Source organism: Carlito syrichta, unplaced genomic scaffold (genome assembly GCF_000164805.1).
Source record: "Carlito syrichta isolate Samal-C Ts95f unplaced genomic scaffold, Tarsius_syrichta-2.0.1 Scaffold315593, whole genome shotgun sequence".
NCBI classification, from domain to species: domain Eukaryota; kingdom Metazoa; phylum Chordata; class Mammalia; order Primates; family Tarsiidae; genus Carlito; species Carlito syrichta.
This window is the reverse complement of record NW_007259689.1, coordinates 1493412-1504984: the sequence shown is the minus strand read 5'-3', so window position 1 is coordinate 1504984 and position 11573 is coordinate 1493412. Positions and strand designations below refer to the sequence as shown.

Below are 11573 nucleotides of genomic sequence, written 5' to 3'. Positions count from 1 at the left end.
TTTGAGTTGGAGTCTCATTCCATCGCCCAGGCTAGAGTGCAGTGGCATGCTCGCAGCCACCCCAGTGTTGACCTGCTGGGCTCTGGTGGTCCTTCCACCTCAGCCTTCCAAGTAGCCGGAACTACAGGTGCATGCTACCATGCCCAGATAATTTTTTAAAATTTATTGCAGGCCGGGCTCAGTGGCTCAGCACTTTGGGAGGCCGAGGTAAGTGGATTGCCTGAGCCCACAGGTTCGAGACCCACCTGGGCAACTTGGTGAGACCTCAATAAATCAAAAATTAGCCAGGTGTGGTAGCGCACACCTGTAGTTCCGGCTACTTGGAAGGCTGAGGCAGAAGGATCATCAGAGCCCAGCAGGTCGAGGCTGCGGTAGCCGGGAGTGGCCACTGCACTCCAGTCTATGTGACTGAGTGAGACTCCAACTCAAAAAAAAAAATTTATTGTAGAGAACAGGGTCTTGCCGAGTTGCCTGGGCTAGTCTCAAACCCACGGGCTCAGGCAATCTACACGCCTCAGCCTTCCAAAGTGCTGGGACTACAGGCTGAGCCACCGCACCTGGCCTGTTGCTGTCATTTATAGCCTAATGGTCTCTCTTGGCAATTTTTCTGTTTAACAAATTCTTTCTGCTCATTCTTTGTAATGACCTTTTGATAACTGCGTATAATCCCATTGTATGGATTTAACCTGATTTAGAACTAATGCTCTATGAATGAACAGTTTGCTAGTTTCCAGTTTCTAAATACTGTTTTTTAAGTGCTCCAATGAGCATTCTTGTACCTATATCGTGGATATTTGAAACCATCTCCTCAGGATAGCTTCTGAGTTCTTTTTACCCAAACATTTTACCCAATATTTGTTCAGAACGGTGCTCTTCCCCTGCAAAATGTATGACAGGGCTCCTTTCTTCCTTCAAGACTATCTCAGCTCTGGATGTCAGCAAATGTTAAAAATTTCTACTCAGCCGGGTGGAGGAGAAAGGCTTATTGCTTCAATCTGTATTTCTGTAATGATGAATTTGGACATCTTTTCATATGTTGATTTGCCATTTGTATTTCTTTTTCTGTAAAGTGCTTCTCCATCCTTTCTCATTCTTCTATTGGCACCGGACTTACTTAGGGTTTTTGCAAATTAAAGAAATTTGCCCATTGGATGTTGGCTGCATATTGCAGTTATTGGTTTCTCTGCTTTGTGATTTATTTCCATACAAAAGACTTTCATTTTAGGTGATTCAATGTGTATATTTATTTAGGTGATTAAATATATATTAACTAATATATATTGGAAATATATATATTCCTTTTTTAAATTCTAAAATTCCTAGAAAAGCATTATTTCAAGGATGTAAATAAACTTATCTGAAATTTCTTCTAGAATTTTTTTTCTTCTTCACATGTAAATATGTGATAATCAGGAATATATTTGGGGGTAAAAAATGAAATAGATATTCAGCCTTCTTTCTACCCTACAATCAGCCAATTGTGTGAATTTCATTTAATGAATAATATCTCTTTTTTTCTCACTAATTTGGAATGCCAGTTTTCTCATAAACTAAGTTCCCATATATATTTAGGTCTGTTCCTGGATATTTTATTATATTTTATTAACCTATTTATTTTCCAATACTGAATGGTTTTAATTATTGTAGTTTCATAATATGTTTTAATACTGAGTAATAATGGCCACTTTTCTCCAATTATCTGTTCCAAAATTTTCCTAACTCTTCTCTCATGTTTATTTTTCCAGATAGCATTGGTATCATTTTAGGCTAATTTTAATTAAGTTAATCCATGACAAAGAGAATGACACATCTGAGACTGCTGCTCATTTCTGTCCTAGTGTCCTAAGAGATAAATATACCTTAGGAATGAATAGGTGGAGGGAGTAATGATTGACTCGAGAAATATAAATAGATTTTAATTGGTTGACTATGTCTGAGATGTAATAAAATAAATCAGTAGGGAAAGAAACGGCTAAAAACCATTTTTCTTTCTTTCTTTTTTTTACCTGACTCTGATCTGAGTTGAGATGAGGGAGATGGATAGACATGAAGGGTGGTTTATATCATAGGCATTCTAAGTGAAACAAAATAATTTCATCTTCTGGAATAATAAAACCCGAATATATAATCCTATTTTCTCCAAGTAACTAGTCACATGTAAATGAAGTTTTTCTCTTGGAGGGAAAACAGCATAACAGCATATTAAAGTGCAATTCCTAAAAGCAATGGAAGCAGTTTTCAAGTTCGTATGTAAATGGGGATGGAAGTGGAAAACAAATTAGCTGTCGTGCGCCAGCCGTCACGTGTGGCACTCGTGCCACTTGGTGCGGGTGTTAGGTGACTGTGTCTTTGTACGTGGCACTCTGCTCCATCATTCACTCTCGGGAAATGCATTTAACAGAAGCTCCCCGGGGTCTCTTCAAAGGTTGCAATTGACTCATCACAACTCTAGCGCCTAAAAGGAAGGAAAAAACTCATAAAGATTCCTGCAGGCAACGTGGAACCCACAAAATCCTTTCTAGAGAGGGTTGTCAGATAAACTACAAGACACCTAGTGGGGGGGAAATTCTTTTTTGCACAGTTAAATGTGCGTGTCAGGTAAACAATGAATTTTCTTTGAGTATGTCCATGTCCCCGATATTGTAAGCTCTGGATTTAGCACAAGTATATCCCAAATATTGCATGGGATTTTCTTACACTAAAACATTCTGTGTTGTTTATCTGAAATTAAATGTTGCCGAGTGTTCTGTATTTATGCTTGCTCAATCTAGCAATCTTATTTCTATGTCACATTCCTAGAAATTTGATCATATGTTAAATTCCTCCAGTTATAATGTGCTTATTCTCAGAGAAACCAAAACCAAAAGAAACCAAGGGAAAAGAGATTATTTTCTTGCATATTTGCCCCAGAGGACAAAATAGAAACTTGATGGAGGTCATTTGGTTTAGGGGACTCCAGAGCACTTGATTAAACTTTACAGCATATGAATCACTTGGGCACTTTTTTTGTTTGTTTTTTTGAGTTGTGGTCTCACTCTGACACCCAGGCTAGAGGGCAGTGGCACGATCAGGAGTCACTGCAGCCTCGACCTCCTGGGCTCAGGCAATCCTTCCACCTCAGCCTCTCAAGTAGCTGAGACTACAGGCATCTGCCACCATGCCCAGTTCATTTTTTTATTTTCTGTAGAGATGAGGTCTTGCTGTATTGCCCAGGCTGATCTAAAACATCTGGGCCCAAGCAGTCCTCTCGCCTTGGCTTCCCAAAGTGCTAGGATTATAGGCGTGAGCCACTGCACCCACCTGGGTACTAGTTAGGTAGGTCTTGAACGGGGCTCAAAAGTCTACATGTCTAATAAACCCCAGATGATGCCAATACTGCTTGTCCTTGGACCATACATTGAGTAGCAGCTGAGATGAGTTTCTCCTCCCCCGGAGAAAGAGAGTTTGATGCAGGTAATTGCTAACTTGGGAAGTTTTAAAACATCTGATAGAAGAAATATTGACTAAATGTTGCTCTGTGTTTTTTGTTTGTATTTTATCACAGGTGCTGGCCAGCCTACAACATTGTGACGTGGTTTTCAAGCTTCCAAATCACTCCCCATTTTTTTATTGAGGGGGATCCCCTGGCAACCACTTAACAAAATCCCAAGTTCAGGGGCTTCCCAGCATTCACTTAATCTCTGAAAGGCTCTTCTAAAAGGTGGCATCTGTTCTTCTGTAGCACAGTGTTTGTGTTTTTCCTGTTTTGAGAGTTTTGTTTTGTTTTTGCATTTGCACCATATATGCAAACACATATTGGGTTGTAATAATCCTGAATAGTTCAAAAAAGGCTTTAGCATGGTCATACAGGCTTCTGGTTTCAAATGTGCTATTCCCCTCATTGGGGACTAGCTACATGATGCCGTAAACCTGGTTTGTTTTAGAATTTCTAGGAATGAAAAACTTTATGTTTACAGAATTGAACTGCAGAGAGTGCAAGACATGCCAATTTGAGACACGTGGTCTTTTGAGACAGAAGAATATATTTAATGCATTTCAGACATTAAACATTACAGTGAGCCCAGTCTCTGAGCTATAACTTGTTTCTAATGCAAAGTCACTAGTCTGATAACAGATATTGTAATCGTGAAACTTTTGTGTTACTTACCTTTTGAGGTAGAAATGATACCAATAAATTACTGCACCGTTAGTATTAGATTCTGTGTACCTTGGAAGTTATGTCATTAATATAGGCTGGTTCATCCAATAAAGAGAACCCTTGCAGTATCAGCTACACTTACACTCTGGGACATTACCCATGGGTAGGAAGAAACCAGAGGGAAATATTTCAGTCATCATTCCCCAAGTTATTACCAAAATCTATGAGGAAGTTTGATCTTCCAAAGAGCCATGGGTTGATGACAGCCATGAGGCCTGTGTTGCCTGCTTCCTTTCCAGGCATGAGATTCGGAAGGAGTCTGCAATGACAGACTTAGGAGGCACATGGAATTTGAGGCATTGAGATAAGTCTGTCATTAGGTGTGGCCACTGCTCACCGTTGTCTGCAAGTTCTCCTTGAGGGTCTGAAGCACAGGTATCCAAGGAACAGCATTAAGGCCATCCTGATAGAATCCCAATGATATATGATGTGTTAAACCACGGCTGTGTCAACATCAAGAAGCCATAACTGAAACCATGCCTCGCCCGCTTTGCTGGATATGTCTTTCCTATCAAGAGTCCCAGACCTTGCTCATGGAGAAGTTTAGAGAGGAACTCTTGTGGAGAGTCGGTTGATCTTCTGCCCTATATGAGGAGTTTCAGCTGGCCAAGAAAGGAATCAAGTTACTAAAAAGCATCACAATTTTGATCTCCAGGCTGGCGTTATTTTTTTTTTTAGGACTGGGGAAAGGGGGAAATATTTATTCTGCCTTAAATCAATGGCAAATAAGTCAAGATGACATGTTGTGAATGTAGACCTATGAGTACACTCCTAATAGATTAATGTAGTCGTAAGAGGTGGTCAAGTAGATGTTTTTCTGTTATGTAAGCAATAATATTTTTCTGTGTTTTATTGAGTATGGCTAGCAATTATTTATTTACATGCTAGGTGGGTTCTTTGCATGTGGATTTCATGTAGGTGCAGAAATCTCCTCAGCCGCTGGAGGTATTTTGACCATTTTTGTCATTTGGAAAAGTTGTTGTTAGATTGAAATCTACACATCATTTCATTAAAAATTGTGCCTTAGAAAAATGCAAAGCTGTTGCACAGAGTCAGTGATGATTATGGATGCAGTACCTTGGAGAGAGATGAAGTCGCTTCCAAGTTTCCAAGACTTCTCATGGAGGTGTTTGCTGTTTTACAGGAAAAAATAAAAGAAAAAGAAAAAAAAACCAGAAAAAGTTAAAAAGAAAAAAGTTTTAAAAATGTACAGATTACGTTCAATATTTTGATTAACCACCTGCATGTTTTATTAAATATTTTGATAATGTGGATGTTTACACTTTGCATGATATCAGCAGAGTAATCACAAATAATGCACAAAACATGTACAATATGGTCATTCATAACTGGTTTTTCTAGGACCCTTTTTACACGTGGAACTCCATCCGTTGTGTAAGGAGTACATGAATATGGCACATCCTCTTCCGGTTTCACAAACCCATTTATACATATCTCTTAGAAGACACATTGTATAGGTATCGAAGCTAGAATCAAGTAAAGAAACAGAAAGCCCCATTCTCCAGCTGAAAAATGTGCTTCTCATCATGAATACTAGTCACCAGCACAGAATAATCTCGAATGTTTTCTAAATTCTAATTGCCAACTGTTTCTATTTATATTTGATTTCTATTTCATTCAGAGTCTGTTACATGGATGTTTAGGCTGACTAGATATTGTGTTTTTTCCAACAGAGCGTAATGAGTATGATCTATTTCTTCGCAAATAATCTTTGAGATCACAGGAGGAAAAAAAATGCTCTGCTCTGTTGAGCTATAATGTAAATGTGTTTGTTTAAAAGACAGATGAGGCAAGTGAGTGATTTATTGTTCCTGAGGAAGTATATCTGATTTTGTTTTCCTCATATTTCAAAAGCTAGTTCTTTCCCTTTCTTAAAAAAAAATGGGTAACTCTGATTTTCACTAGCAAACTTTCATGACATTTCTTCATTGTTTCTATGTAGTGTTATTAATGCAATACATATTATAGTTATCTATACACAGTGTAAGATTTAATGAACTGAAATGATCCACCTCATATGTGAGTCCGTCCAAAAGATGGTCCCATTCCGGATGGGCCGATGGTCTCTATCAGTTACACTAACTTTCGTTTAAAATATTTATTCTAAAATGCCTCTGAGAAATAGTAAAAAGATAAAAATAAAAAGTTGTCTAAAATGCAACAGCTTTTATAGTAAATGTACATTTATAAATAAAATACTCAAATCAACTTTGTATTCAATTCATTATTTTTGGAGGGGGTGGGTGGTGGTTTTCTTAACTCAGAGATGAGAGACTCAAGCTCTCTCTTGTGGCTTTTGGTCCAGAGTCCATAGACAGATGATGGCAATGATGCACGCTTGCATACTGATGCATATTTGAGGTCAGTTGTTTAAGGCAAATTAAACTCACCAGCTGATCGGAGGGGGTCACTGAGACATTGCCTTCCATGGGAGAATTTCAACTCCTTGAGATGAGACATGCAGTAACCAGGAGAGACCACACAAATGCCAGTGGAAGTTGTCTGAAACAACCAGATGATAATCAGCTTGTAGCACCGGCAAGGGAAAAACATGGCAGCCCTTTGAAATCCCTGTCCCCTGAAGCTTTCCCCAGCACTGCCCCGCGGTTCCCCACCTCTGTGGTCTGCTTCACTAAGGGCCTTTTTCTCTGTTATTGAAGCAGGAAATATGCTGGGAGACAGTGGTATTCTGCTGACGGGTATCTTGCACTCTGTCTCAAATTTGTAGGTGGTGGTCATAGCAAGCAAATCCCTTGAAATCTTTAGTTGCTTTAAGATGTAATATTCAAATTGCCATCACAAGTTGTATTCTTCTTTTTGCAAACTTTGGTGGACAGTAGCAGCAGCTGCTGTTTTTATAGAAAAGTGAATTCATAAGAGAGTTCTAGTGTTATCAAGGCAACTCAATATATTTATTATGATTTAAGTAAAAGCCCATTCAACTAGAATACATTACAAAACAAAGAACATTACTCTAATACGACATCTATAAAGAATATATTTATTAAAAATTTTACCTCAGATATGTTAAACTAACTTTCCTTCCATTGACTTTCTTCAAGACCTAAGGACTCCTTTTAGAGTCCAAAGGTAGACCACAAAGTTTTCCTTCCCTATCCTTTAATGTTATATAAGGCAGGGATTACACATTCAAAGACCAGTTAGGCATTATAAATGAGAACCAGAAGAGGCAATAGAGAATGGTATGGACTATGGCAAGCTGGAATAAAGAATAGTTCTGTCCAAAAAAAAGGAGCAGCTACTGGCTCCATCCGATTGTTTTCATGTGAAATCTCCAGTTTTTAAATGTTGACACAATTCCAAACAGTGTCATCCAAAATTGTGGGGCGTAACGAAATATATCTGCAAATCCAATTTTGTTCTCAGACCACCCATTTGCAACCTGTAGCTCGGTCTTCTCTTTGCTTTTCCATCAGCTGGTACTTTCTTGCTCTGCTTTGAGTCATTTCATTTGACAAACATGTCAAGAAGAGGCCACGTAAAATATATGCCTTTCAGAATGTCTTGGGTCACACCAAGAAAGAAGTCAATAGTGCCATTTGCCAGTGGGTGATGTTGCTACAATTCATAACACACTTGGGTAGCATTATTTTGCTTTGTCTTCAAAGATTGCTATTTAACAAGCACACATGTTCAGTGTTTTGCCCAACTGTGTCTTTCGCCTTAATAGTTTCATTCTTGCTTCTGAGTGACTCAAAAGGACAGAACAATGTGCAAATAGACAAAGTAGAATTTTTCTGAAATTTGTTTAAAATCATTTTATCAAATGCACCTTTGCCAGCAATGTTTTGTCAAATAGCATTTCTGGCATGCAAGAAGATAGATGTATGCCTCTCCATTTTACAGGTGAGAAACTGAAGTGTAAGAGGGATGACATTATTCTGGAGGATTATGAGAATTTACATAAATGTGTATTTCACCAACTGTTTCCCAATCAGGACTGATCAGAATAGTGTCCCATTCAACTGTTCCTGGCTCCCACGTCTGGGACCTTATAAAAGACCAACTAGGGAGGTGAGGTGGCTTACCCTGCAATCCTAGCTCTTTGGGAGGCTGAGGCGGGAGGATTTCTTGAGTCCAAGAGTTCGAGACTAGCCTAGGCAACATAGAGAGACTTTGTCTCTACAATAAATAAAAAAATAAGCTGGGCATCGTGGAACACATTTGTAGTCCCAGCTACTTGGAAGACTGAGGTAGAAAGATTGCCTGAGCCCAGGAGGTCCAGGCTGTAGTGAGCTGTGATTTTGCCACTGCACTCCAGCCTGGGTAACAGAGTGAGACTCAGACTCAAAAATAATTGAAAACACCAACCAACCCTGGGCATAGCTGGGGCCTTGACAAGATTTCATCTGCACTCAGACAAAGCCTAGAACATTATTTTCAAAGTCAACTCACAAAAAATAAATACTCGAATGGACTTAGTATTTGTCTTAATCTGTTTTGTGATGCTAGAAGGGAGTACTTGAGGCTGAGTAATTTATAAAGAAAAGGTTTATTTGGCTCATGATTCTGCCATGTAGAAAAGTTCAAGATTGGACATCTTCATCTGGTGAGGACCTCAAGCTGTTCCACTCATGACAGAAGGTAAAAGGGAGCCGGTGTGTGCAGAGATGGCATGGCAAGAAAGGACACAAGAGTGGGCAGGAACAGGTGCCAGGCTCTAACAAACTGCTCTTGTGGAAACAGGGTGATAACTCACCCTCGAGGGGAAGGCATTACTATTCATGAGGGATCTTCCCACATGGAAATTCTCCCCCCAGGGGAGGGCATTAATCTGCTCATGAGGAATCTGCTTCCCTGACCCAAACACTTCCCATTAGGTCCCACCTCCAACATTGGGGATCACATTTCAACATAAGGTTTAGAGGGGACAGACATCCAAGTTATCACAGGATTCCATTTTTCCTCTTGGGATTGGATTTCCTTACTCCAGGAAGAAATGCAGAGCTCTCCCCTGTGGCATGCTTTGGACACTTTAGCATTAGCTGGAATGGAGGCTGAGGAGCCTCTATGTTCCAACCACACCCCTGGTCAGGACCCACTGACCTCTCCCCACAGCACATACCACCTTCAACGCCTCCTTCTCCTCCCCTAGTCTGGTCCAAAGCCAGGAAGAACCAGCCATGCCTGACAGATAGTATATTAGCCCAGCCCAACTTTGGTTGCACAGCCAGACCTCAGCTTTCTCAAACTCAATGGCCAAGGTCTGAATGAAGGAAAGGACTCCTTCTAACCACCCTGATGGGCAGAAAACTCTGAGAGCACCTGTGATATAGTGATTGGTTATGCTTTTGTCCAAATCCCTAACTCATAATTCCCATAACACTTGTTACAGTCTTTTGTTAACAATGTTGGGGCACTTTAGGTCCCAGGAGCAGGCCTTAGGAAACATAATCTATCGTTAGCCTTCTCCTATCTTCCATTTACCTGCCCAAGGCAGGAATCTAATCTGATTTTGGGTCAAAAAACCGTCATTCCAGATAAGGTCCTGCCCCATATCCCAGAGAAAGGAATGCTGCACAGAGAGTCCCAGAAAAGTGTGAACAGACAGGCCTTGCTGGATTTAAGTAATGAGGTTTTCGTCCAATTACATTTCTATGTGGTTGTTAGTCATGCCCACGTCACAAAGCCTCCAGACAAAACCCAAGAGGACTGGATTTGAAGAGTTCTGGATCCTGGGAGTTGGCACACCCAGGGAAGGCATGGAGGCTCTGCACCCCTCCCCCATGTTTGGCCCTGGGCATCTCTTCACCTGTATCCTTTGTAATATCCTTTATAATAAATTGGTAAATGTAAATAAGTGTTTCCCTGAGTTCTGTGAGCTTCTCCAGCAAATTAATCAAGCCCAAGAAAGGGGCCATGGGAACCCCAGCTTGAAGCCAGTCAGAAGTTCTGGAGGCCTGGACTTGTGACTAGTGTCTGAAGTGGGGACAGTCTTGGGGCACAGAGCCCTCAACCTGTGGAATCTGACACTATCTCCATGTAGATAGAGTCCATTAAATTGGAAGACACCCAGCTGATGTCCACTGCAGAACTGACTGCTCACTTGGTGGTGGGGAGGAACCCCCCCCCACACACACACAAACTTGGTTACAGACATCTTCCTGTATGTTGACGATTTTTATTTTTGTTGGGTAAGAGAATAGGAAAAAGTACTTTTGACCATGTTTGAGTTTTTTCTCTAAACAGCATCCCACATTGATTCATATATTACAATATTGTTTCACTGCAGACACCTTGACACATGAATCCAGGTGTTTGTTTTTCTGCAGGAATAATGACTTTATTTATGAAAGCCTGTGTCCCTTATTGTTCACCAGGTAGGTAGAGGATTATTACAGCAGGCCCTGTGGGTTTAGAAAACACCTTGGCTGAGAGCAACTTCCTACAGCTATAGGAAGCCCCATCAAGCATTTTATCAAGCAGTACACACCCCTGTCTCTTTAATATGGAATCAATTACTGTCCCAGTTTGGATCCTGGAGCATTCAACACCCCATCCATACTGAATCCATGAAAAATTGTGATGATAAGTGGGTTTCGTGTTTTCTAATACTTCGAAAATTTTGAGAAATTTCATCTCGTTTATACAAGAACAATCTGGGAAATGTGAAATATTTGGTTAGACAAATGGAGAATGCCCTTTCTGAGATGATCCAAGAAAGTGTTGAAAAAAGGAATTACCAATTTGCCTGCCAAACAGTAAGATTTACTGTAAAGATAATAAATGAAGTCTATCTCTTAGGTAAGAATTGATAAACTAATTATAACAAGCAGGATATAGCTCAAAAACAGACCCAAATAAACATGAACATTTTAGTTAATGATAATAATAGTATCACAAGTAAGTGGCTAAGAGAGAAAATTTGATTAACATCACCTCTTTCCCATAAAATTAATTCCAGATGGAATAAAGGGTTAAGCACACACTCAGAAATATAAACAGAAAAAGAAAGAATAAGTTTTAATATGCTTAAATACATACCCAATAGAGAGAATTTTAAGCAAAACCTTAAGACTAATGAAAAATAGGAAAATAATATAAAAATTATTAATATTAATAACATGTGAAAGCCTTTCACAAGTCAATAGAAAATGTGTACAGGGGCTGAGCACAGTGGCTCAAGCCTGTAATCGCAGCACTTTGGGAGGCTGAGGTGAGAGGCTTGCTTGAGCCTAGGGGTTCGAGGTCAGCCTGGGCAACTTGGTGAGACTTCTTCTCTACAATACATTTTTTAAAAAATTAGCCAAGCATGGTGGCGTGCGCCTGTAGTTCCAGCTACTCGGAAGGCTGAGGCAGAAGGATCACCTGAGCCCAGCAGGTCGAGGCTGTG

At 40.0% G+C, this 11573-nt stretch overlaps 1 protein-coding gene across 8 annotated transcripts in view; it reads left to right on the top strand.

Annotated features, from left to right (window-relative positions):
• Positions 1–6427, top strand: part of LIMCH1 (LIM and calponin homology domains 1) — a 245906-nt gene extending 239479 nt beyond the window's left edge. For all 8 annotated transcript variants that reach the window (XM_021706459.1, XM_021706456.1, XM_021706457.1 and 5 more), the window contains one exon: positions 3545–6427. In XM_021706459.1, the coding sequence (XP_021562134.1) occupies positions 3545–3570 (26 nt within the window). In that variant the 3' untranslated portion in view covers positions 3571–6427. The remainder of the gene's footprint in view (positions 1–3544) is intronic.
• The last annotated feature ends 5146 nt before the right edge of the window (positions 6428–11573 follow it).